Source organism: Muntiacus reevesi, chromosome 8 (assembly GCF_963930625.1).
Source record: "Muntiacus reevesi chromosome 8, mMunRee1.1, whole genome shotgun sequence".
Lineage (NCBI taxonomy): Eukaryota > Metazoa > Chordata > Mammalia > Artiodactyla > Cervidae > Muntiacus > Muntiacus reevesi.
Window position 1 is genome coordinate 92,220,273 of NC_089256.1, and position 27,761 is coordinate 92,248,033.

The 27,761-nt window shown below is 44.1% G+C and overlaps 1 protein-coding gene across 1 annotated transcript in view; it reads left to right on the forward strand.

The window, feature by feature from the left end:
* The window catches only part of MINDY4B (MINDY family member 4B), a 42,876-nt gene extending 25,997 nt beyond the window's left edge, over window positions 1–16,879 (forward strand). The window contains exons 8-12 of the mRNA XM_065942130.1: window positions 436–506; window positions 2,283–2,355; window positions 2,920–3,081; window positions 14,837–15,017; window positions 16,737–16,879. Coding sequence (XP_065798202.1) covers window positions 436–506; window positions 2,283–2,355; window positions 2,920–3,081; window positions 14,837–15,017; window positions 16,737–16,879 — 630 coding nt within the window. The remainder of the gene's footprint in view (window positions 1–435; window positions 507–2,282; window positions 2,356–2,919; window positions 3,082–14,836; window positions 15,018–16,736) is intronic.
* The last annotated feature ends 10,882 nt before the right edge of the window (window positions 16,880–27,761 follow it).

Consider the following 27,761-nt stretch of genomic DNA (forward strand, 5'->3'; position numbering starts at 1 on the left):
AAAACTATTTCTAGAAAACTTCTCTGCTCTCCCTGAGTTTAACAGGGTAATGAGGAGGAATGCAGTGACTGAGGGAGGCTAGATAAAGGCCATCCAGAGAAGTCTCAAGGGCTTGGCTAGGATGGATGCTGGAAAAATGGAGAGGGAAAATACACTAAGTCTTAGCCATGAGTCAAAGAGAGTCACGTGATGTAAGTGGAGGAAAGAAAGATGGGTTGAAAACTAAGAGAATGCCAGTGCCACTGGCAGGCCTGAAGCAAGGCAAGAGGATGCATTTCAGAGTGGAGATGACCTAGGGAAGCAGAGAGAGCTTCCACTGTCCTTGTGTCAGCTAGGAAAAATCCCTCAGGCTGTAAATCCTCGAATTTGTGCCCACAGGCACACAGAGATGCACTGCATTTAGGCAAACATGTTTTCCCTTTGTTTTCCAAGCAGTTCAAAAGAGAAGGAAGCCGTGGCGTCATCTTGTTCCTTTACAGCCTGATCTTCTCCAGGACATTTGAAAGGTAAATGCTACAAATACTTGCATAGGTATTTCCTATAGCTCTGGGGTCACACGAACAACGTTCTCCTGTGTTGGAAAGTATTTTTGTGCCTTATTGGAAACATGAGAGTGATTTTTTTTCTAGTAGACACTCTTCTGTTGCTGCATCCTTTTCTGTAGTGGATTTGGCCATATTCATGGGAGAGTGGATGTCATCAGAAAAGTGTGAATCTACTTTTCTAGCACTGTGGGAGGTTCCTTCTTGTGGTTATAAATATTGGCGGATATCACTCAGGCTTATGTATACAACTTTCATAAATGAAAATAATTCATGATTTCTATATACAATAAATATATACCCACAAATATTTATTTTGTCCCCATTAAATGCAAAGCACTATTTGGCACTGTGGGATATATACAAATAAAACAGGATATGGCCCTGATCCCCTCACAGGTTCTAGTTTGGCAAAAACCAGATATACACACACAGAGACTGGGAAAGTCCCAGATGGTACTTGGTATATCAGATGGCATGCAAAGACAATGACTCCTAAGGGATACCAGAGGAGGAAGGGGCCCCAACAGATAGGGCAGTAAAGGGAGGCGTCTTGCAAGGATACACCTTCTTCTGGACCCTGAAAAAAGGATAAGCTTTTGCAAATCAAAGAGAGAAATACAGGGCTTCCAGAAAGGAAAAATTTCAAACCTTGAAGCAGTGTTCCTGAAACTTGTAATTTGCATATCATACTTTTATGATATATTATTATTTGCTTAACAATTTCCTTAAATCAACACACATTTGGGATTTCCCTGGCAGTCCAGTGGTTAAGACTGTGATTCCACTGCAGGGGGCAAGTGTTCTATCTCTGATGAGAGAACTAAGATCCCACATGCTCCATGGCACAGACAAAAAAAGAAAAGAAGAAAAATTCAAAATCAATACACATTTAAATGTCCTCTTCTTAAATTTAATATCCTTTAAATATTAATATATTAATACATATAATCTAAATCATTTATTTGTTGTGCTAAAGAAAAAATGTAGTAAACACATAAATGTGGAACTTTTTAAATGCTCACGTCTATATCAACTAACATCAAGCCATACTTTAGGAAACACTGCCCTGAATTATATGTGATGCTTCACCCATGTCTTTAGTTCTGATGCACAGAAGCGCCTGACCTTCCAACCCTGTGGCTAGGTTCATCCAAGAACACATACAGCTCACATACTCAGCATCTCCCTCTGGGTTACAGCTGAAGCCACTTTCCACCTTTATGTTACATTGCCCTGGGTAGAACCCTGATCCCTGGTCCCGGATGAAACAGTGGAAACTGCAACCAAGAAACGGGCTTAACGCCAAGCTGGTGTTTTCCCTTAAACAGTCTGCTCAGCTCTGCCTTGGGCCAGCACTCTCTGGAGTGGTCAAAAGTCACCACCCTAAGCCAAGCATCCCCTGGGACTCAGAGCAAACAGTTTCTCTGCTGAGTCCAGCATCCCCAAAGAGCCCACACTGAAGGACTGTCACATGTGAGGTCCGTCACTTCTTCCTTCTCCCTCATCGCTTCTCACTGGCTTCCCCCAATGGCATCCGAACTTCCCCAATCATCTCCACGGCCCCAGCCCTAGAAGCCTTCCAGGGGACAGATGGAGACACACCAGGCACGTGGGAAGGACGCTGACCAGACGAGCTCATGTCAGAGGTGCTCGGTGCTGGGGGTGAAGGCAGGAAAGGCTGTGGGTCCCGGAAGCAGTCACGGTCCCCGAGTGCTGATGGTTCCTCCCATCCCGCAGGCTCCAGAAGGAGCTGGACGTCTCCACCACTCACCTGCTGCAACCAAACACTGGAGGCTTCCTGTGCAGGCAGGTGGGTTGTGGGACTACCCTTTTATTGTAGAATCTGAACAAGGCTCTTATTTTTTCAATTAAGTATATTCTCTCCTTAAGTGAAGGGTGATCAAATTATCTTTGAAATACTAAGATGTACCCCCCCTTTTTTTTTTTAACTTTTCCACTTTCCATTACTGTCCTTCCTAATTTACCTCTGAGAGTCTGCTACTCCTGCGAGTCTAGAAATGCTAGAAAATATCTTGACAAGACCATGCCCCCCCCAGGAATCCCTCATAACTGAAAGGAAAGCACTATAAAAATATCTTAGTTTCATGCATCTTAAATCACAATTATAGAAACCAAAGTTTAAGAAAATATTAAGGCCCCAGGGGGAGCTATGGGGCATGGCTCAAGGAAAAAATTAATAAAGTCCTATTTTAACTCTACCAAACATTTATACCATATGTTTTTCCAGAATTATATACTGTGGGATTTCATTCTTTTCACTAAAAATGGTCATCTTTGTGATTATTAAAATACAAAAAATTAAGTCCCTGTATCAAGGTTATCTTTACACATATTTGTAAAATATGTCACCTAGGCTGTTCTGAACCTGATTCTAACTGGAAGAGCAAGTCCACACGTCTTTAACGGCTGTCAGAAAGGAAAGTCTCAAGAAATATTACATGGGGTCCTGACGCGCAGTGATGTCGGGTATTTGCAGTGGGGTAAGGACACCTCAGAGGGCGACAGACTTTCACAGGTAAGCGTGTCCCAGTGCTCAGCCACACCGCCAGTGTCACTATTTGGACATTCTATTACGTCTCTAGATCACATGTGTCTGTACTCGGTTGAGTCCAATTCTTTGAAACCCCAGGGGCTGTAACCTGTCAAGCTCCTCTGTCCATGGGATTCTCCAGGCAAGAATACTGGAGTGGGCTGCCATTTTCTCCTCCAGGGGATCTTCTGACCCAGGGATCGAACCCACGTCTCCTGCATCTCCTGTACCAGCAGGTGGCTTCTTTACCACGAGCTCCATCTGGGAAGTCCTAATTCAAATCTGAGCTTACTTTTTCCTCTACTACTTTACTGCATGCCTGTAAATTTTTCAGGGTCTAACTGGAAATATAGAAGTCTTGCTTTATATTTTGCGTTATCAATTTTTATATATATAGAGTATAGGTGATACAAGTCATGCAAATCATTTTTTAAAACAATACTTGAGGTATACAAACAAAGTCCCCTAGCATCCCCACTCAACAGAAATCGATACTGTCAGCTGACAATGACTATCTTCCCAACCCTTTATTTATGCAAATATGAATGCATATATTGTATCTATTACTCAGAGCTTTAAAAATCACTGAAAAAAAGGGAACCTTGCTTATGAAATGCCTCTCAAAACAGTTTCCAGCTCCGAGGATTTATAATCTCTGATAACCAGAATGTAGACTGTGCTGTTGAAAAGCACAACCAGAGAATTAAGTAAGATGTGATTCTGCAAAAACAACCAGCAGAGAGCGTGAGGAAGCTAGTATACCCACCCAAACCACAAATCAAAGATGCTTCTGTGACGTTTTCACAAAAAGTTCATCCTAAAACCTAGGGAAGGCAAGGCGGTCCTGTGAGAAGCAATGCTTCTCTGGAGCAGTCCTGAAACCAGCTGGGATGGAATTCAATATGATGGTGACAGAGCCTCCCAGGTTCACCGTCGATCAGCGCCAAAGAGCCCCACTGCTCAGAGCCTGTGCTGTCCTTCGCTCTGCTGGTTCAGGCTCAAAGTCCCTTTCCCTCGTACAGGGCCTTGCACTCTATACGGTCCTTTTATATCTACCACTTCATCTGGCTTTCCTCCCACTGTTGGGTCCAGCTACAACGTGTTATTCATGAAATCGGCACATCTCAACACACACAAATCATGTCTGATGGTATTGGGAACGTGGCATCTGACTATCACAGAATGACTGTATCGTTTGTACAAGCGTGTCTTCAAAGTTTACTAAGTATTCCTTGAGTTTGAAATCTAGTCCATCATAGAAAAATGGCAACAGAAACTAACATGACATTGTAAATCAACTACACTTCAGTTTGAAAAAAGAAAAAATGAGAAGTGACAGATAAGCTAAAAGTAAAACAAATGAACCCAATCCATCACCCAGAGTCAATTCTCTCAGAAATGTTTCCTTCTCTTTTGCATATAAATAAGTCCTATTCTACTTCCTCTGAACCCTGTCTTTCTCATGTAATACAAATGTCCTTATATGTCAATGAACATGTGTCCTTCATCATATTTAATGGATGCAAACATTTCCACTATATGAAACTGAAAAACTGTACTTTGAATATGTCCTAAACAGAGAATGGATCTGTTATGACTATAAAATTCCTAATTGCTTGTCCCTGATAATTTGGGAATTCATCTTAGAATTTGATGTATATAATAACAAGGAAAACTAAGCCAAAAATAGGGGACTTAAAGATTTCATTATACATAGTTTTCTTTCAACTGCACAAAGTCACATAATGTCCTTGGTTAAGCACCCTGTATCTATCAGAACCAGTAATAGGCCAAGACTCAGTCTGGTAGGCTACAGTGAGGACAAGTTTCAAGGAGTGAGGTACAAAAACCACAGCTTTAATGCCTTGTCTATTATTACAAAGTCCTTTCACAATATTATTTCACCATATCCTCATTACAAACTACAAAGATTTTAACCAGTGTTTCTCATAGTTCTGTCATCTGAGTAGGTAATTCACAAGCTTTGTCATATCTTCACACCACCTCTGTTATTATTTGCTTAATATTTTCCTTTAGATGAATTCACTTTTAAAATTTGAATCTAACCTTTGCTATAGTGGGCTTCCCTGGTAGCTCAGCTGGTAAAGAATCTTCCTGCAATGAGGGAGACCTGGGTTCGATCCCTGGGTTGGAAAGATCCCCTGGAGAAGGGAAAGGCTACCCACTCCAGGATTCTGGCCTGGAGTCCATGGGGTCGCAAAGAGTTGGACACGACTGAGTGACTTTCACATACGTACATACATTTTCTATAACAGTAATATAAGCAATGAACTTGATACACTGTTTCTTTCTAACACATATTAAATAAATAGGTAACCAGTTTTAGGTCAGTTAAAGCAGTTGTTGGAGAAGACTCTTGAGAGTCCCTTAGACTGCAAGGAGATCAAACCAGTCCATCCTAAAGGAAGTCCTGAATATTCATTGGAAGGACTGATGCTGAAGCTGAAACTCCAAAACTTTGGCCACCTGATGTGAAGAGCTGATTCATTTGAAAAGACCCTGATGCTGGGAAAGACTGAAGTTGGGAGGAGAAGGGGACGACACGGGATGAGATGGTTGGATGGCATCACCAACTCAATGGGCATGAGTTTGAGTAAGCTCCGGGAGTTGGTGATGGACAGAGAGGCCTGGCCCGCTGCAGTCCATAGGGTCACAGAGAGTCAGACACGACTGAGTGACTGAACTGAACTGAAAGCAGTTTTAGGTTTACAGCAAAACTGAGTGGAAACCACAAAGGTTTTCACATATTCCCTGTCCTTACATGCGCATGGCTTCCACATTATCAGTATCCTCCGCCAGAGTGGTACATTTGTTACAGTTGATGAACCTACACTGACATAAACTAAGTCCACAGTTTATGTTATGGTTCACTCTTGGTGTTTGCACTCTATGGGCTTGGACAAATGTATAATGACATGTATTCACCATTAGAGCACCATACAGCGTAGTTTCACTGCCCTAAAAATGCTCTGTGCTCTGCCAAGTCAGCCCTGCATCTCCCTCAATGATGGATCTTTTTACTGTCTTCATAGTTCTGCCTTTTCCAGAGTGTTATTAATATATAGTTGCAATCATAGTATGTAGCCTTTTTGGATTGGCTTCTTTCACTTAATAATATGCCTTTACATTTTATCCATATATTATCACAGCTTGATACCTCATTTCTTTGTAGGACAGGATAATGTTCCATTGGAATATTGTGAATAATATTTCTGTGAACAATTTTATTCCACTGAAATATCATGGTTTATTTAGCCACTCACTTGTAAAAGATATCTTGGTCGCGTCCACATTTTGGCGATCGCGAATAATGTCGCTATAAACATCTGTGCAGGTTTCTCTGTGGACATGAGTTTTTAGCTCCTTTGGGTAAATATCAAGGGAGGGGGGCAATTGCTGGATGACATGGTAAGAGTACGTTTAGTTTTATAAGCAGCTGCCAAACTGCCTTCCACAGTGGCTGTTCCCTTTTACATTCCCACCAGCAATGGGTGAGAGGTCCTGCTACTGTGCATCCTTGTCCGCATTTAGCGTTGTCTGTGTTCTGGATTTCAGTCACTCTAATAGGTATCACATTGTTTATTTACATTGCCCTGATAATAAGCATATGCATAGTTGCCATCTGTCTATTGTCTTTGGTGAGGGATCTGTTACTCTTAGGGAGCATCTAAAGTTATCAGCGCTCAGGTCACCCTCCGGAACAGGGTCAGCTATGCGTGTGCGGGACCTGTGTGAGCACACAGCCCCACACTTAAAGAGTTATCAGCGCTCAGGTCACCCTCCGGAACAGGGTCAGCTATATGTATGCGGGACCCGTGTGAACACATATGTTATATGTGTGCAGGACCCGTGTGACCACACAAGTTGCACGTGTGTAGGACCTGTGTGAACACACAGCCCCACACTGAGAAGGCTCTGCTGTCTCTGCCTTAAAATTCTTCACAGTTTTTGAACAACGGCCTCCAGTTTTTCATTTTGCACTGGACCCCACAAATGGTACAGCTGGTCCTACCCAATGACTCTGGTTTATCTGGCCTGGAGACCATCTGGTAACCGAGGTTGTTTTATCCCTCAGGTGCATCCAGGGTTAGAAATCTCTGTTCTAGAGAAAGGCTGCTTAACCTCAGCACGACTAATACTTTGCAATAGATGATTCTTTGTGGTGGGGGCTCTCCTGTGCATTATGGGCTATTCAGCAGCATCCTGGCTTTTACCCGCTCTTTCCCAGTAGTACTGCCCCACCCCATGTGATAACCAAAAATGTCTCCAGATTTTGCCAAACGTCCCCCAGAGGACAAAACTGTCCCAGCTGAATCACAGCTCTAAAAACGGTGTGTGGGGGGGAGAATCTTGTTAGGCTTAACTGATTAAATCCATGGTATACAGAATTAGAGAACTATCATTTCCAGTGAAATTACAAGAAAGGGTATCTTCTTTCAATACTGATATTTCCTTCAAGTATGAGAAATGTTGACAGCTTTCCATTCCTTTTCATCAAGGTGTTAGGGGCAAGTTTCAAACCTTAAAATTAAACAGGCATTTGCTAACAGCGACTAAGCTGCTCTGAGAAAAGGGACTATACCAAAGGCTATGCACCCCGGCCCCAAGGAAAGTGAGATTGAGAGAAAAAGAAAGACAGCTTCAGAGAAGCAAGAATTCACAGCAATCCAGTGCTACCATTTGTCCTGGATCGCATATCTTTCAATACAAGTCAGCTCTGACCAACAGCACTGCTAAGTCATACTCTAAAGAAAATTACCTGCAGAGCCTAAAATATCCTCCAGTAATAAAGTAGGTGTTTGTTGGGACCTTAAATTCCATCAAGAGGCCAAGGTCTAAGGTTAAAAAAAAAACAAAAACCATAAACGCTTTCTTGCTGGGAAGAGGGCAAAATGCAGCCAACCTCAGGACCACCATCCAAATGCCTGCTCACAAACTGGAAGTAGGGCAAAGGATGGTGAGACACTGGGTTAGCTTTAAAATCTACATAGAAATCACACCTACAAAGCCTCCATCTTTTCAAAAAGTGACTAATGTGGCTTTTCATCTTCCTTCTTAGAGTCAGCGTTCTCTCCCCAGGGAGGTGCCTGTGAATCCTGCCCTCGGTGAAAATTGCCTGAAATTGTACACTAATGGCTTGAAACCCAGAGGGTGTTTATTATGTTGTCTCTGACATGCACTTGAAGTTTGGTTTCAGAACAAACGTATTAAAGAGCAAATACAGGCTGGCAGGTAGTTTTACTTGAACTGCTGAGATATATGACTCTGTTAAGCATCTACATATGTACATATAAAGTTTATTTAACCTGAAGGTGCTTTTTTATTCTCTCTATAGCACCTTATTATATTCTGGGGAGAAAGCAATCTATAACTCACCAAATATGATCAAAATAATTTTTGTACATAATGATTTTATATCCATAAGAATTTTTTACTTTCCCATCACTCCGGAAGATGGGGATTAAAGTACTTTTTAAAGCTCAATCCCTCCTGAAGACGGTGTTTTTTAAAGCTCATTTAGTCATTATAGTCTAACAGCCGCTTGTGCAGCGCACAGACTGTGTGCTGGGCTCTCTCCAAGTCACTGGTAATGATACCTTCTTTCACTTAACCCTCATTTCCACGCAGAGCTACAATCGGTGTTAGGGCTGTTGTGTGATCATTCATTGTATCTATTTTTATTGGGAGCATAGTTGCTCTACAGTGTTGTACAATGAAGTGAAACAGCCGTATGTGTACATGTATCCCCTCCCCCTTGGCCTCTCCTCCCCTCCCCACATCCAAGCCCTCTAGGTCATCACAGAGCCCCACGCCGAGCTCCCTGACTACACAGCAGCTTCCCACTAGCTGTTTGTTTCAGAGATGAGAAAGCCCAGACTGAGAAAGTGGTAAGCGGGCCACCAACTAAGGAGGTGTCAGGGCCAGGACGCTGAGCCCAGACCTATGTATGTTCCAAGGCACTTCCAGCCCACTGCCTGTCATGATCATCTCTACCTGTTTCTGATAAAGTGGTAAATACAAAACGCTTGTTCTGGGTAGGATATCTTTCAGAGGGGCTTCTGTAATCAACCACATCAATGTATTGACATAGACATGTATATTTGTATTATGTAAGATCTATGACAGATCCTGCCCTCAATCTCTCCCAGCATCAGGGGCTTTTCCAATGAGTTGGCTCTCTGCATCAGGGGAGAAGGGAGAGACAGAGGATGAGATGGTTGGATGGCATCATTGACTCAATGGACATGAGTTTGAGAAAACTCTGGGAGATAGTGAAGGACAGGGAAGTCTGGCGTGCTGCAGTCCATGGGGTCGCAAAGAGTCGGATACGACTAAGCGACTGAACAACGAATTACAGATCCTCTGATGCTGGATTACAAGTGGTTAGATGGTGGCAAAATCATGGCTCGGTCTTAGAATGCATGATGGCTGTACTCCATATCTAAAACTGTATCCACTGACTTCTAGGTTAAAGCAGCGGTGAGTTTGGGTTGATTGTGAACCGCAGGTACTGGTGGCACACACCCTTTCCAGTATCTGTCACCCTCCACCCGTGGTTTGGCGGACTGTGTCTGTCACTATACGCTAGGAGGACAAGCTCAGTGGCGCTCAGAGATGCACTAGCCAGAAGACTCATCTGATGGTAGTGCATCCAGATATCTAATATTTCATAACCTTCTATCGTAAAACTTCTTGCAGCACAGCAGTTTGCTCAAAAAAGAACCAGATGTGGTTCGAGGGCAGTGCTCTAAGCATCACTGGGTTGAGGGCCTCACAGTCACTCCCTTCCCCTTCTGCTCTGAGGCATGGTGACTGCACATGGAAATGCCAAATGCATGTAGGTATTGGCGCTAAGTGGTAAGAACGCCCCTGCTAATGCGGGAGACATAAGAGATGCAGGTTCAATCCCTGGGTCGGGAAGATCCTCTGAAGAAGGGCATGGCAACCCACACCAGTATTCTTGCCTGGAGAATCCCATGGACAGAGGAGCATGATGAGCTAAAGTCCACATGGTCACAAAGAGTCGGATATGACTGAAGCAACTTAGTTCGCACATAAGCATTTTTTGGGTATTTAGGGACTCCTGCCTCGGGTGGGCATTCTAAATAGGAAGATTATATGTAAGCACTGGTAAGAGAAATCTAATATAAGAAATTTTCTAAGTTCAAAAGAAAATCAGTGTGCTGCTTGGCAGAACCTGCTGTCGCGGTGAAACCCCCTCATCCGCCACTGCATCTGTCTTCCCTAAGTGAATCTCTTCTAACTCGGTGATAAAAATGCAGAGATTGCAAAAACGCACGTCTTTCTGTCCCAATGTCACAGCCCAGTAGGTGAGGTTAAAAAAAACAAAAAACAAAAAAGGAGCTCTCATTAGATGACACGCAAGCCCCCCAGAACCCTCCAGACTGGCAGTTTCTGCAGCACACAGCCAGGTCCCCGCAAGAAGAGGCACTATTTTGAAGCCTCCCATCACTTTTCTATTTGAAGGGACAGGTTTGAGTGTGAAGTTCCAATACCTAAGTGAGAGCATAAAGCAGTTTGAGTCTAACACCATCTGGAAAACCTTAGGAGGTTCACATTATCTTCGCACCTGCCACCGAGAAGAAATATCAACTCTGAATTTTAGAAGGAACTGAAGCCATTTAGGTCTTGCTGGAATTATTCCCCCGACAGCCCTGGCAGAGCACATCACCATCTGAGTCCCATCACCATCCTGAATCCCTCTTTACATTTTTCCCTTTAAAGAGACGGACAGGAAGAAATCCAACACTGAACGTCCCAGATGAAACTCCACCCACTGTTCTCTACCCCTGAGTCGCTGGGGTAGCGCCCGGAAAACATGACAAAACCCCTGCAAGCTCGCTGAGAGAAGTTCCATCAACTCGTGTTCCGGGCGGCAGAGATGAGAGCCAGACTGTGAAGAGCCACGCGTGCGAATCGTCACCAGGAATCCGCGGAGAAAGCCCAGCATTTGCACACCTCTCTCCCAATCGGGTCCCCGGATGGGCCCTGGGACGTCAACGCCTTTCGCAGAGGCGCGTTCTAAGAGCCACTGTTCTAGAGCCGGCCTATGCTAGCGCTGAGTCACTGGCATGTCCGACTCTTTGCGTCCCCATGGACCGCAGCTCACCAGGGTCCTCTGTGTATGGGATTTTCCAGGCAAGAATACTGGAGTGGTTTGCCGTTTCCTCCTCTAGGGGTCTTCCCTGACTCAAGGATCGAATCAGGTCTCCTGCATTGGCAGGCGGATTCTTTACCACTTAAGCCACCACATGGACGGATGGATGCTTCCTTCCGTCTCTGGTGCTTAGAATTTGTCCCTTCTGCCTATCTTTGTAACTTTACCTTCAATGACACCTGCTATGGAAAGTTTGATTGCCGCATGGGAGGCTGAACTGACTGGGCTTATTACACAATGAGTGAATTTAAGGAGAAAGGTATTTTATTTATAGCACCACTCTATCACAATCTAATTTCCTTTTTACCATGGCAACATGGGGCAACATGCACAAATTCTGCATTGATGACATCTCACCAGGAAAACATATTTAGAATTCTCTTTTGTGGGGAGGTTAGCTGATCAATTGTGTCTATCCCAAAGCAATACAAGTCCTTAACTGAAGATGCCAGTCAAACGGATTCCACGGTGCCCTGAGGAAAGGGCTTTGATATTTGACTGGGTTCAGTTGGGAGGTGCTCAGTTTTGCATCTGCAGGACTCCCTTCAAACCAAGCACGTTCTAAGCTGTAACCTGAGGCTCACCTCTTGGAGTTAAAACCCAAAGCGCTGTGACAGACATATTTCTCTTGACCAGAATCTCTCAGGGCAAGTGGGACTCTGCCTGCTCAGTGCAGGGTCTCTGAATGGTCACTTTGAGTGCTGGAGATTGTTATATTTATGACTCCTTCCTTTTCCTCCTACTTTAATAAGATCATGAGTAGCTTTGAGTTCAGGAGAGAAAACTGTTGCATTGTTGCATAAAATCACAACAGCGCCATGGCCACATCTTACCAGGTATGAATCTGAGCTCCAGTTGAATTTTGCCTACGTCACAAAGATTTTGTGAAACAATATCATGTATGCCTACAGTCGATTACATCCACCCATACATCATTTCCAGTTACCATCACGGATTTAAAACCAGCCAGAATATGCATCTGGAGTCAAAATGGAGTGGCATCTTATTACAAGCAGCCCTCAGGTTCCTAGTTAGTTTTTCCATATTTTTCAAACTTAATAATTCCAAGTCCTGCAGATCGTATTTATACATAACCTTAGTACTATTGCAAGAAGGGCTAAGAAAGAGCTTCTTTTATAACTGATGAATGGTGATGACATTCTTTGGGATGGGGGGGTGGATTCTGGGATGTAAATACATGGGGTTGCTTCAGTGGCACATCCTCCGTGTTTTATTTCCAATGTAGCCAGTGGGCGACTTGCCCCAAGTTTGGAGTGTTACACTCAGTCCAGGGAGGGCCGGTGTTGATGTGAGCCGATAAGCATGCCCACTGTGAGCATGTCCAGACTGGGGTGCTGGGCTTACACCCCTTCTTTCAACTATCAACTAAAACTGAGGTCATTTCTTTTAAACACAGTAGTATAATTTTTCTCCAGGAGCTAAAGAGTAAAGTTTAAAGACAAAAGCACCTCTGATTCTCCCACTCACCCACAACTGAAGAATTTCAACTCTAGAAGAAGGAAGGGATTTGAAAAGAACGATTGAGAAATCAAAATGTCAAGTTACTAGCCTTTAATACTTGGGTTGACAAAACACGCAGTCATTTTTTCAAAGCTGGATTTTCCACACAACAGAATTTGTTCCTGAACACACAGTACAACTCTAAGGACCAAGAAGAAAAGAAACAGAATGGAATCCTTTTGTTATGGGAAGATACGCCACAGCCGAGGGTCCAGAGCTCTCCCTGGCATTGAGGGAAACGATGGGGGTTTCCATGGAGCTCACATTAATCTCTATGTGTTTTTAAAAAACAAAACAAAACAAAAAACATGTTTCTTAAACAACATTAATAAGTTTCAATGGTATTTAAAAAAAAATGTGCTTCCCTGCCTCTTTAAACAAAATGGGAGCTATCATTAAGAAAAACACATTATAATCCTGATACCCTCACGTGTTTGGACTGCAAAGAGATCAAACCAGTCAACCCCAAGGGAAATCAACCCTGAATATTCATTGGAAGAACTGATCCTGAAGCTCCAATACTTTGGCTATGCAAAAAGCTGACTCACTGGAAAATACCCTGATGCTGGGAAAGATTGAGGGCAAGAGGAGAAGCCAGTGACAGAGGATGATATGCTTAGGTAGTATCATTGATTCAATGGACATGAGTTTGAGCAAACTGGAAGACAGTGAGGGACAGGGAAGTCTGGCGTGCTGCAGTCCACGGGGTCGCAAAGAACTGGACATGGCTTAGTGACTGAACAGCAACACCGAACCTCGGGGGTTACTGGAGGATGCAGGATCCTTTACTAGTGAGCCTCCCAGAGTGGTGCTTTGCCGAATCGAATTCACTAGCCTGAGAATTCAAGGCTGAATTGACAGTTGCCTGGAAAAACCAGAAAGCAAGCTGATTAAAACACTGCACTTAGGCTTCCTGGTGACTCAGTGGAAAGAATCCACCTGCCTATGTAGGAGACACAGGTTCAATCCTTGATCTAGAAAGATCCCACGTGCCACAGAACAGCTAAGCCTGTGCTCTGGAGTCCAGGGCTGCAACTACGGAAGCTCGTGTCTCCAACGGCCTGTGCTCCATGAGAAGCCACCGCAAAGAGAGGCACTTGCATCTCAACTTGCCGCAACTAGAGAAAAGCCCATTAGCAGCAAAAATCCAGCACAACCAAAAACAAATAAATAATTTTAAAAAACAGTGAGCTTAATATTATACGTAATATTGAACCAGTACCCTCAGCTCTAAGTACATCTTTGTGATTGATCTACATGTTAACACGCAGATACGTGTATATCTGTGAGACTGTTTGTGTGCGCTCCACTCATTTCCCAGAAGCTTTCTTCTGTATTCAAAATAGTCTCTCTTCCCATATTCTAGGCTCTTTTTCCTATGATCTAAATGGTTAGTGCTGCCAGAATGACCACCTGCTGAATGAAATACTGTCCTATCTTGGGAACAGGAATAAGTACACTAGTCAACAAGAAAACCAGTTCAAGTTCTCATATTCCATTCCTACACTTCTATTTCAGTCTATTCATTCTCCACCTCACTAACAAACCAAACTGAGATGGTTCCACCAGCTCCATAAGCCCACCCTCAACATGTTTTAAAATAAAATCCGTGAAGAGAAAAACTGGAACATTACCACCACACCATTCATAAATGCAAATTCATTCACGAGAAAGCCTTTGTTTGAAATCTCCCTCCATGCACGGGGCCCTGCCCAACTACAAGCACAATGCCAAGTCTCTGAGCTGCCTTTAAAAAAAAATAAATGTTTTTTTAAAGCCTTTATTGAATTTGTCACAATACTACTTCTGTTTTTTTGTGTTTTGGTTTTTTGGCTGTGAAGCATGTGGGATCTCAGCTCCCCCTTACCAGGGGTCAGACCCACACCCCCTGCATTGGAAGGTGACGTCTTAGCCACTGGATCACCAGAGAAGTCCCCGAGCTCTCTTTGATCCTGGTGACGTGTTCTGTCGTAGGCGGCCAGATCTAACGTCCACCTGCGTTCCTCTCTCCTCCTGCAGGTGGGCAGCATGCTGAAGACTCCCAAGTTACCCGTCTGGCTGTGCAACATCAACGGAACTTACAGCGTCCTATTTAGCACAAACAGGCAGCTCTTATCAGACTGGAGAGTGGAGCGCCTCTTTGATCTGTACTTCTACAGTGGCCGGCCTGCACAGAGCAAGCCTGCGCACCTTACCGTGGGTGAGCACGCCAGACCCCGGTGCCCTCAGCTTAAGGTGCTCAGAGAGCCGAGGCTGGGCTGGTTTACAGCCGTGTGGATGCCTGGGCTAGCTCTGCAGGGAGATGTGGAGGCTTGATCTCTGAAATGAAACCTAGGCTTCAGCGTCATGGGTCGAACCTAAGCATTGTAACCTCGGGGTTCCAACCGATGAGTTCTAATCCTGAGATAGAGTATCAGATGATCGATCATCCCAGAACACAGCAACTACACTGAGAGTGCATGTGTGTTCAGATCAGTTCAAAAAGTATTTCTGAGGCCTACTAGGCGCCAGGTATGTGCCAAACCCTAGCAAAGCAACAAGGCACAGTGTGATCATACAAGCCATTTCATTCCAATCCCCAAAACATGAGGAAAAAAGATTAACCCTAAGATGTCCTTAAACACTAGCCTTTTGGACAAGGGAATAAACGTGATGAAACTAGAAGCCCGTATTTGCCACCAAGGCACCACGCATGGAACCTTGCTGATTTGATGTCTGACTCTGCATTTAGTATCACAGGTGTGGCTTTAGGCAACTTTTCATTATTATGACTACATTTAGAAGAGTATTTTAGTGACTGTTTTGTCTGTGTAGTTCCTAATTCTTTTTCTTTAATTATGAGAAATTTATGTTTGTGTGTATGTGTATACACAGACATGTGCTGAGTCGTTCAGTCGTGTCCAACTCTTTGCGGCCTCATAGACTGTAGCCCGCCAGGCTCCTCTGTCCATGGGGATTCTCCAGGCAAGAATGCTGGAGTGGGTAGCCATGCCCTCCTTCAGGGGATCTTCCCAACCCAGGGATTGAACCCAGGTCTCCCTCATTACAGGTAGATTCTTTACCATCTCAGCCACCAGGGAAGCCCAATACATACATATATATATGTGCGTGTGTGTGTGTGTAGATAGATATATATATATATGAACCCAGAAAATGTATATTATATACACACACCCATTTCATTTAGTGGGACATTGCCAATACATTCCTTAAGATACATATTGTTTCTACTTTTCTACTATTATTGCTTCTACTTTACTCTCGTCTTTGAGGATTTTTTTTTGTTTTGTTTTTTATTAGCTCCCACACACAGCAAGCACTGTGTTCCAGGCAGTGTGTTGAAAGCCTTACATACATTATTCCTTTAAATCCTCCTAACAGTCATCTAAAGTAGACACTATGATACCTATTTTACATAGAGGAAACTGAAGTGGCCAAAAAATGATTTCTAATGGATGAGGTTGAGAGATACTAAGTACCTTCCCAAAGGTCATTTGTGACAAACTTGGGCCTTGAACTCAGTTCTAGAATACCTCACGAGAATACTTGCACTTCACCCCGAAATTCAAATGTACTCTTAGTATTGAGAAGCTGTCTCTTTTCTTATTTTTCCTGGCAACATTCAGTGATTTATTGATACACCCTAACTCTACGTATTCCATCACGGTACGGGACCGCACCATTACATGACATAATTACTGAGTTTTCAAAATCTACAACAACCCAGGCTATCATGGACATGTCTTGCATGGGGCATATCTACACACCGTCTACGGAATCCCCATCAGCTCACTCACTTCTAGGAACACAGCTTGCTGAGCCCAACTCCTGCCCACTCATCCTATCTTTCTTCTTTCCTGGCTTCTTCTGAAAAGGTATACATATGCTGGGGTCTAAATGTTGGCTATTCCTCCCTCAGACACTCACTCCCACCACTGGGAGAGAGTCCAACACGAAGATGAACACAGCCCAGGAAGACGGTTTTCCCCACTGGAGATGGTGATCAGAACCAAGTGGAGAGATGCCACCATCAACTGGAATGGATCTGGTCCCTTTTTCTAAAGAGGAAGCCAAGATGTACAACGAAGTCTGAAGCACCAGCACTATGGGGACATGAAAGCCTAACTCGGGGAAGACCATTGAAGTTTTTGTTCCTTATTCAGAAGCCCCACCCAAAACACTCCCATAAGCAGCATGTTTTTTCTTTGGTCTCTGTGAACTCTCTGCAGTTGCTGCTCGTATTGTTGGAGACACACAGAACCCTTGCTTCAGGGTCTGGAAGGTGTATCCTTTATGCTCATATAGACTGGTTCCTCATTTTTATTCAAAAGAAAACCCGAAGTCTCTTTCCTTCATGTTATTTCCAAATTCGTCTCTCCTCAGTGCGATTCTCCCTGGGGATTACGGAAGGGGGGAGCTAGCTTTCATTTGGGGATGAAGTCATCGGTAATACATCATTAGATTTTCAGTTATGGCAAGAACTCAAGCCTTCTCAAAGATTTCCTGGTATGAAGAGCATTCCTTTCCAAGGTTACATTTCAAAGTGCCCACATTAGCAAGTTCTTGTCATTAAAATAGTAAATGGGCTTGAAGCGGGGGCTATTCCTGGTAGGCTGGCTATTGTAGTTGGCTGTGGGTTCAAACCATCCTGTGAGCACACAGGAGACATTCTTTCCATCAGACTATGTTTCCTTCATTTCTTTATAAGTTGAATGTAAATAATGGTGTGTGCTCAGTCAGGTCCAACTCTTTGTGACCCCATGGACTGTAGGCGACCAGGCTCCTCTACCATGGGATTTTCCAGGCAAGAATACTGGACTGGGTTGCCATTTCCTTCTCCAGAGAATCCTCCTGACCCAAGTATCAAACCCACGTCTCCTGCACTGGCAGGTGGATTCTTTACCCTGAGTCATCTGGGAAGCCCCTGGATATAAAAATACAGATGGACAAACATACTCTGAGAAGCCTGATTCCTAACCAAAATAAAATGATATACAAAAGTAAAATCTCTTCTTCCGTCAGTGTTCAAAGGGGAAAACAATTGTTTTTAGAACTTGATCTTTCCCTGTTCTGTTGAATGCCTGCACTTTTTCTGAAGAAATACACAGAGCAAGATACATATTCTTTCTAAAAGAAGCCCGTGGGAACCATTTAGACCTTTCTCCTACCCACCCCACTGGTCTACCGACTCACAGATGTGGGGTTTCTTATTCACAAGCCAAACTTAGGTTTGCAAAGATCAACTTTTCTGCATCCATTGTCCAAATTAATTTGTTAAATGCATTTTCTTTTGGCCCCAAGAATAATGTTTTAACTTAAGAAGGATGTAGAAAATGAAACTTCAAGGTGAATCATAAATTATGTCAAAAGAGAAAGCCAATTTGGCTTCGATTGCTGATTTCAGTATCCTTATCATTGATGCTTCTATTTGGGATTTTAAATACATCGGACAAACGAGCGGATCCTGACAGATCCTCAGCCTATTTCTTAGTCTTAGCAATATTGCGCTTTTCCTGAGGTGCAGGCCTGTTTCGGCTTTATGAACACTGACTTATTTCTAATTAAATCCCTTTCGGTGTGGACTACTGGAAAACTTAGAGCCTAATGAGAACCCTAGCGAGTGTATCGGTCAGAAAGCTCCCAGCCACAAGTGAGGGACCTCACTAAAAGTGTCTGTCGCAGTGAGGACGTTCCTCTCTAACAAGCATGAGCCAGTTAGGGATCCACGTGACTCCCCTGGGTCCACCGTGGTTCTCCTCCAGGCCCGAGCACAGAAGTCTCGGTACCAGGACATGATCAGACCTCTGGGGAAGGAAGAAGGCAGGATGACTGTGGTGGAGACGGCGGTGAGGCAGCGTGGCCTGGCAGCGCATCCGTCCTTACGAAAGGTGCTTTTTCAATCGGTCTCAAATCTGAATCCATTTTCTATTTCTGCCCTATTTGTCTTTGGATTTCTTCATTGATCTACGTGTGCATGCTGTTTTATCTGACTCTTTAAGACTCCATGGGCTGTAGCCCGCCAGGCTCCTCTGTCCATGGGATTTTCAGGCAGGAATAGTCGAGTGGGTTGCCATTTCCTCCTCCAGGGTATCCTCCTGACCCAGGGATGGAGCTCGTGTCTCCTGTGTCTCCTGCATTGGCAGGCAGATTCTTTACCACTGAGTCATTGGGAAACTGATTTATAATTTACTTATTTTGCCATATTTTATACACTGTTATAATGTCTTATTATTCCTGGAACAAACTTATTAATAATCAAAATAATAAAGATTAAGAACATGTTTTATATATAGTTGTATAATCATTTTGACACAGAAAGGTATTAATCACTTTGTATGTCAATGTTCAATGAAATGAGTGTTTATTTCATCTTATAAACAATATTCTTTTTTGGTAAGGTGGAAACATGTTTTTCTTGAGTAGCTAGAAATTCCCTAGGACCATCAGTTCACCTTTGAACTCTCTGTGTTTTGAGATAAATGACTTTAATTGTCTTGTCAGCTTCTAAAACATGAAGCAGGAAAATGCTATTTGCTTGAAGACAGAGATGATAATTTTTCTGAAGAGTTACTAAACTAAGCATCTCTTTAGTGAGACCATGTCCCTGAGGAGATGGCAAATCCTTTTGGTTTGTCCCTCAGAATTAATGCTTGTTCTTAGCAAAGATGTATGTATCATTTTGTCAAGTTCACCAATGTCACAAGACCAGGTGGGACCAAGCCAGGTCGCAGGCGGGCCTGAAATTCCCTGGCTGAAATTCCCTTGCCTGCTCCAGGTTATGGGGAACCTTTAGCCACACCTGAGCCTCATTTTATCTATGAGTGAGTAACACAAACTATCCGCTTCATTGATCACAGCTTTGACATGGCAAAGAGACTGTGTCACTCAGTGACGCCACGAGCCATGCAGTGCTGGGCCACCCAAGACTGGTGGGTCACAGTGAAGAGTTCTGAGAAACTGCGGCCCGCTGGAGGAGGGAGCGGCAACCCACCCGGTACGCTCACCTGGAGGACCTCCCAGACAGTACGAAAAGGCAGAGAGATCTGACACCGGAAGACGAGCTCCCACAGGTCGGAAGTTGTCCAATATGCTACCGGGAAAGAGCGGAGGGCGATTACTAACAGGAATGAAGTGACTGGGCCCAAGCAGGAATGACGCTCCGCTGTGGATGTGTCTGGTGGGGAAAGTGAAGTCTGATGCTGTAAAGAACGATATTGCAGAGGAACCTGGAATGTCAGGTCCATGAATCAAGGTGAATTGGACATAGTCAAGCAGGAGATGGCAAGATTGAAAATCAACGTGGGAAAGATTGAAGGCACAGGGGGAAAGGGGTGGTAGAGTTCAAACTGTTTAGATGGCATCGCTGACCCAACGGACAGGATTCTGAGCCAGACTCTGGGCGACGCTGGAGGACAGCGGAGCCTGCGTGCTACAGTCCATGAGGGTGCAGAGTCAGACAAGACTTAGCGACTGAAAAATATCACAGGCTACGGATGTAGCTGTGGACTGTGGCAGTGGCCCTGTCAGGGCCCTAGAGACACTCCGTTCCCTGCCTCAGGGAACGTGTCAAACATCCCCATGTCACCCGGACACTCGCCCGGGTGCTAGAGACGTACAGTGAGAAACCCCAGCCGCGGGCCCTCTCCTCTCTGGAGCTCTTCCGAGGTGAAGGCCTTCATCACGAGACCACTGTGATGAATAAAAGCTTGAAAACTGAGGTAAGCGTTCAGAGGGAGGGGATCCATGCGTGCAATAGCTCGTAACAAAGGCCTGGAAGCTCGGAGAAAGACATCTCTGAGAAGCAGACGGTTAAACGGAGGTGGGGAGGCTGAGTGGTGAGAGGCAGGGGCGGGGCAGAGGGACGAGCAGGTGCCAGCCCCCGGAATCAGAGCCAGCGGGGCTGCCGCGCAGAAGGCGAGGGGCAGCGCGGCTGGAAGCGGCTGGAAGGGCAGGGCAGGGCGCAGCCCAGGCGCTGGAGGTGAGGCGGCGCGGGCAGCCTTGCCAGCTTCCGTGGCCTGCCCAAGGCTGGGAAGACGTGCGTTCTGAGAAGCTGTCTCAGTGTGCAGAGCGGGGAGAGCCCACAGTGGACAGAGACTCGTGAGAAGACTCCAGCAGGGATCTAGACAAGAGATGGCCAGGGCAGAGCGGGAGCAGTCCAGGCAGACCCAAGTGGGCCACTCGAGGGAATCCACTGGGTGGGAAAAGCAGACGAGGCCCAGAGACCGACGCTGGGGGCGGGTGGGGACAGGACACGAGGGAGGAGGAGGCAGCAGGAATGGCTTCTGGGTTCCAGGTCTGAAAGTGGGATGGCTGTGTGTGCCTTCACTGAATTTAAAAACACACTAAAAGAATAGCAGGTTGGGAAGGGACGAAATCCCAAGTTCAGTCTTGGATGTGAAACCGTGATTCACGTGGAGAGGTAGAATAGCAGGTTAGAAATCAGGTTGTGGGTCTCACAGGAGAGGTTTGGGCCACAGAAGCACACTCGGGAGGCACGGATGGTGAGGAACACGGTGGTAGGGAGTGGATTTGCCTGAGACTGGTTAGAGAGATGGCCTGGGTCTGAGCCCCGAGGAATCCCATTGCTAGTGGTCACGTAAGTCCCAATGAGCCCGGAAAAGCAGCAGCAGCCAGAGATACAGGAGGTGACCCTCAACCGATATCTAAATAAAAGGTCTTTCCAGTGACTCTATGTCAAACTCAACCAGAAAGAAGGGGGGTCAGGAGGATCCCTGGAGAAGGAAATGGCTACCACTCCAGGATTCTTGCCTGGAGAATCCCATGGACAGAGGAGCCTGGCGGGCTACAGTCCGTGGGATCGCAAAGAATCAGACATGATTGAACTCTCATGTGAGGTTCAGGGCTGAAATTAATTCTGTTGAATGTGTTCATATCCCATCCCTTGCCAAGTAGGACACAGGGTGGCTGATATCTAGGAAAGGTCCAGGAAAACTTGGTCTGTCTGTTTGTTTTTTTTTTTTCCAGCTATTAAACCCAATTTAAAAAACTTCTCACCACTGTCCACAAGGTGGTGCTATGAGAGTGACTTTTTCCATCTCCTCATCAAAAACAATTATCAAAGTAAACGTGGTCAATACAGGCACCACGTAAAAAAAAGCAAATAATGGTAAACTTGGTGTAATGGATATTTAATCTTTGTGATACCCAGAAGTGCTATCACTAAGCCTGGTGCGTAGTTCTGCTCTTGTAGGAGTCTTCCTGTCTCTTCCACTCCAACGGGGGCAGAGATGGGGTGGGTAAGGCACAGAAAGAACTGCAAATGTTAGCTCTAAAATACCCCCACTTGCATCACCACCTTCTTGGTGCACACACCACTGGACTATTAAATAGCTGCCCAGGTGTTACCCTCACCTTCTTTTTTGTCCCCTTCTATTAATAACTGTTTTTCAACACGACAGTCAGTTATCTTTTTAAAATTTGACTTTGATCATATGGTAGAGCCATACTTATTGACCTTGGACAAAAATGCCAAAAATTTTAACATGATCTCCAAGAACCTGTGGGATTTAGCTCCTGATTCATCTCACGCCCGACTCCTGATCATCACCATGTTTTCACCCAAGCCAAGCTCACCCCCAGCTGAAGGGCTCTGAAAAGCACATGCTTTTTCCTTATGCCAGCAATGATCTTCACCCCGATCTCTGTTCAGATGTCTACTTAAAATCCACTTTCTCAGACGGGCCTTCTCTGACACTCTTCCCATCTAATATCCTCCAGTTTGCCTCTCTTATCACCTTCTACTTTTTATCACTCACTGTAGGGGTTTATAATTACACAGTTATTTGTATGATTATGTGTTAAATGCCTGACTACCCCCTAGCACAGTGGTTCTCAAACTTTTTGGTCTTAGGACCCTTTTATGTTTTGAAAAATTATCAACAACCCTGTTTATCAGGGTTATTCTATTAATATTTATCCTGTTAGAAATTAAAGCTGAACATTTGTTTAAATATCTATTCATTCATTTTAAATAACAATAATAAAGCTATTATATGTTAACCTAAAATAATATCTTATGAAAGTGAACTGAAAGTCACTCAGTCATGTCCCACTCTTTGCAAGCCCATGGACTATACAGTCCATGGAGTTCTCCAGGTCAGAATACTGGAGTGGGTAGCCTTTCCCGTCTCCAGGGGATCTTCCCAACCCAGGGATTGAACCCAGGTCTCCTGCATTGGCAGGCAGATTCTTTACCACTGAGCCACAAGGGAAGCCATCTTATGAAAAACAACTATATTTTCCAAAGGAAACAGTGGCATTACTTTACATTTCCATAAATCTAGTCAATGGCCAGCTTAATGTGAGATGGCTATATATTCTTATAGCTACCTCTTACTTCAATCTGTTGTGATTTGCTTTTAGGCTGAACACATGAAGAAAATCTGGTTTCACATATTTAGCTGGAAAACAAAGGAAAAATGTGATAAACTTGGGGTTATCTTTCTTTGATACTACACCAAAACTCCACAAGTAGTTATTTCTTTAAAGGTTAGTTGCAATGTGGAAAAGGAAATTGTATTAATGAGCTTTTCAAACTCTCTTATATTAGAATCCATTGGTGTATCTTGCACTCCCAATCCATCTTTCCCAGGCATTAGTCATTTGGAAAATACTGGCTTGTTGAATTATGAAGATCATTAAATGTGGTCGTATTTTATAATACCATATCAAAAACTCGTATTAGTTACTAATGAACTATTGCTACATGAAACAACATGGATGGAACTCATAAGCATAATGTTGAAGGAAAGAAGCCAAACAGGAAATACATGCTATATGGTTACACTTATATATAGTTCAAAAATAGACAAAAAAAATTAGTCTGTGGTAATAAAGGTCAGGAGGGTGGTTACCTTTGGGAGCAGCAATCAGGAGGGGTACAGAGAGTTGTGGGGTGCTAGTAATATTAAATTAGCAAGTCTAGGTACTGGCTACACAACTGTGTTCACTTGCAAAAATTAACCAAAATTATACATTTAAATTTATGCTCTTTTCTATATGTATATAGTAATTAATAAAAAATATTTTTCTGAACTAGGACATTTGAGGATAGACAAATATATCAATGGAAGGGAATTATGAGTCCAGAAATAAACCCTAAATTTCATGGTCAATTGATTTTTGACAAAGAGGACAAAACCATTAAATGGAAGAAAGAATAGTCTTTTCAATAAATGGTGGTAGGACAACTAGATATTCACATGGAATAGATGAAGTTGAACACCTGTCTCATATCTCACACAAAATTTAACTCCAAGCAGGTCACTGATTTAAACATAAAAGCTAAAACTATAATTCTCTTAGAGGAAAACATAGGAATAAATCTGTGATTTCATACTAGACAATGATATCTCAGAAAAAAATGGCTTAAAATTCAACATTCAAAAAGCAAAGATCATGGTATCTGGTCCCATCACTTCATGGCAAATAGACGGGGAAACAATGGAAGCAGTGGCAGACTTTATTTTCTTGGGCTCAAAATCACTGCAGATGGCGACTGGAGCCATGAAATTAAAGATGTTTGCTCCTTGGAAGGAAAGTTATGACCAACCTAGACAGCATATTAAAAAAGAGAGACATTACTTTGCCAGCTGTCTAGTCAAGGCTATGGTTTTTCCAGTGGTCATGTGTGGATGTGAGAGTTGGACTGTGAAGAAAGCTGAGCACCGAAGAACTGATGCATTTGAACTGTGGTGTTGGGGAAGACTCTTGAGAGTCCCTTGGACTGCAAGGAGATCCAACCAGTCCATCCTAAAGGAGACCAGTCCTGGGTGTTCATTGGAAGGACTGATGCTGAAACTCCGATACGTTGGCCACCTCATGTGAAGAAGTAACTCACTGGGAAAGACTCTAATGCCAGGAAAGATTGAAGGCGGAGGAGAAGGGGACGACAGAGGATGAGATGGTTGGATGGCATCACCGACTCAATGAATATGAGTTTGAGCAAGAGATGGTGAAGGACAGGGAAGTCTAGTGTGCTGCAGTCCATGGGGTCGCAAAAGAGTTGGACATGACTGAGTGACTAAACACCGTCTTAGATATAATACCAAAAGCACAAGCAATAAAAGAAAAGATTGATAAGTTGGGCCTCTCAAAATTATAAACATTTGTTCTTCAAAGAACACCATCAAGAAAAGACAACCACAGACTGGGAGAAAATATTTGCGAATCATGCATCTAATAAGAGACTTGTACCCAGAATATATAAAGAACTTGTACTGTAAAACTCAATAATAAGAAGACAATTCAATTTTAAATGTGAAGTGATTTGAATAGAGATTTATCCAAAGAAGATGTACAAATGGATAAATAAGCACACAAAAAAAGATCTTCAACATCATTATCCTTTAGGGAAATGCAAATCAACACCATAAGAGACACTACTTCATACCCACTAGAATGGCTGTAATCAAAAAGACAAGTGTTGGTGAGCGTGTTGATTGCTTCATGCTGGTGGAAATGTAAAATGGTGCAGCCACTTTGGAAAGTAGTTTGCTAGGTCCTCAAAACATTAAGCATGCAGTTATCGTGTGTTTGTGTGTGTGTGTTTATGTGTGTCTAAGCTCAGTCGTGTCCAACTCTTTGAGCCCCCATGGACTGCAGCCCACCAGGCAGCTCTGTTCATGGAGTTTTCCAGGCAAGAATACTAGTGTAGGTTGCCATTTCCTACTCCAGGGGATCTTCTCAGCCCAGGGATTGAACTCACATCTCTTACGTCTCCTACATCGCCAGGTGGATTCTTTACCACTGAGCCTCCTGGGAAGATCCCAAATTACAGTATTAGTCAGCAATTTCACCCCTAGATATGTACCCCAGGAAAACAAAAGCCTATGTCCACACAAAACTTGCACACAAATGTTTATTTATATCAGCATTATTTATTACAGTCAAAAAGTAGAAACAACTCAAAGGCCCATCAACTGACAAACACATAAATAAAATATTGTGTTGACAGATCACACCATGCAGTATTATTCAGCCATAAAAAGGAATGGCATCCATAGCTAACCACATAACAGTTGACTATTACATAGATGAACGTCAAACATTTATGCAAAGTGAAAGAAGTCAGTCACAGAAGACCACATGCGGTATGATTCCATTGATGTAAAATGGCCTGAACAGGCAAATCTATAGGGGCAGGAAGTAGATTAGTGGCTTCCCAGGGCTGGGAGGGGCTTCCAGGTGGCTCAGATGGTAAAGAACCAGCCTGCAATGCAGGAGACCCGGGTTTGATCCCTGGGTGGGGAAGATCCCCTGGAGAAGGGAATGGCAACCCACTCCAGTATTCTTGCCTGGAGAATCCCCATGGACAGAGGAGCCTGGCGGGCTACCGTCCACGGGGTTGCAAAGAGTTGGACACGACTGAGCGACCAACACTGCCACACACGAGGGCTGGGAGAAGGAGAAGGTAGGCTAGGATGGGGGGACGGTGACTGCTAAAGGGAAGAAGGTTTCATTTCAGGATGATGAACATGCTCTAAACCGGTCACAGTGTGAATACATACTCTGAATATACACTGAAGAACAGGTAAACAGGTAAACTTTAAGGAATGTAAACTGTATCTCAATAAAGCTGTTTGTAAAATTTAAAAAAAGAGCTATTTATAAAGGGTACTATTAATAACACCATTCGTCTGAAAGGGGCCATAGTGAAAGAATAAGGATCTGACAGATCTGCAGAGACAAAAAGCTTTTACCTCTGACCCACATGTTTTGAGAGGCATGACTGTCTCTAGGGAGGAAGAGGGTGAAAATTTCATCATCAGTCCCTCCCCAATGTAACCACACAGTTCCCTAAAAACAAACTGGCATTTCCCACCTGAAATCAGACCCTCCCCTACTTGATGAAGCTGCTTCACCTCTAATTAACTTTTATTTTGCATAAAATTATAAACCCACGAGGAGGGGGCAACAATGCAATTGGGTCCCTCCCTCTCCCAGAGGATCTGAGCTTCACCGCACTCCCTCCCCTTCCTGCCCGGGGTGTTTGAATGGCCATTGACCACCATCCACAAGAGAAGTGCTCCGGGGAACACACAGGCTACCCCTCGGCAGCAGCCCAAGAAGCCACAGGGAGCAAGAACTAATCAGACTTGACCGGACAGAAAGACAGGGCAGGCTTGACGGGCAAAACCAAAGTAGCAGGTGAGCGACCTGCTCGACTGCTGCTTAGAGGCGAGAGAGAGTCACTAACTAAGCAAATTTAAATCACCAGGGAGGGCAGAGGTACGCAAACGAGCTGGCTTAAGTGAACTCAACTGTCCCCATAGAAAGTATAACAGCCTCTGGCTCTTGGGCACCTCCCAGGACAGTCTGGGGCGCGCCCTGCACCAGGTCACGGGGGAGGTGGGTGTGAGCATGCGCACCGTGAGTCATTTCTGAACGCTGAATGCAGCCAAGAGGAACATCAGAGATACTCCAGAGCCTGAATTCCCAGGGTAATAAAAAGGCAGAGAGTGGTTATGTGCACACAGCTGTAATTACCGCCTAAAGTCGTTAGCAGCTGCCCCGGCTATTGGTGTGTAAAATGAAAGGCCAATTTGGAGTCTTTTCCATAGAATGAGATTTCCCGTTTCAAAAAAGGAACCGTGCGCCACAGAAAATACGCTGCTCCCTGTAATGATCTAGGTCACCTTGCCCGGTATGCTCGGGCTGCGGCTGCCAGCATAATGGAGGAATGAAATCGGTATCCAAGAATTCAAGAGATGCAAGCATGTAAGGCGTGACGGGCCTCCTTGCTCTGCCCCTCAATGTGCCACTCTTTCCCAGGAACAATCAAAGAAACTTGTGCGAACAACTGCCAATCCAACGTACAGGCCATACCTGCCCTGGTTTTTTTCCACTTTGTATTAAGATAGATATTATTTTTCTGATTTTTTTCTACTGCAGGTTATTACAAGACATTGAATGTAGCTCCCTG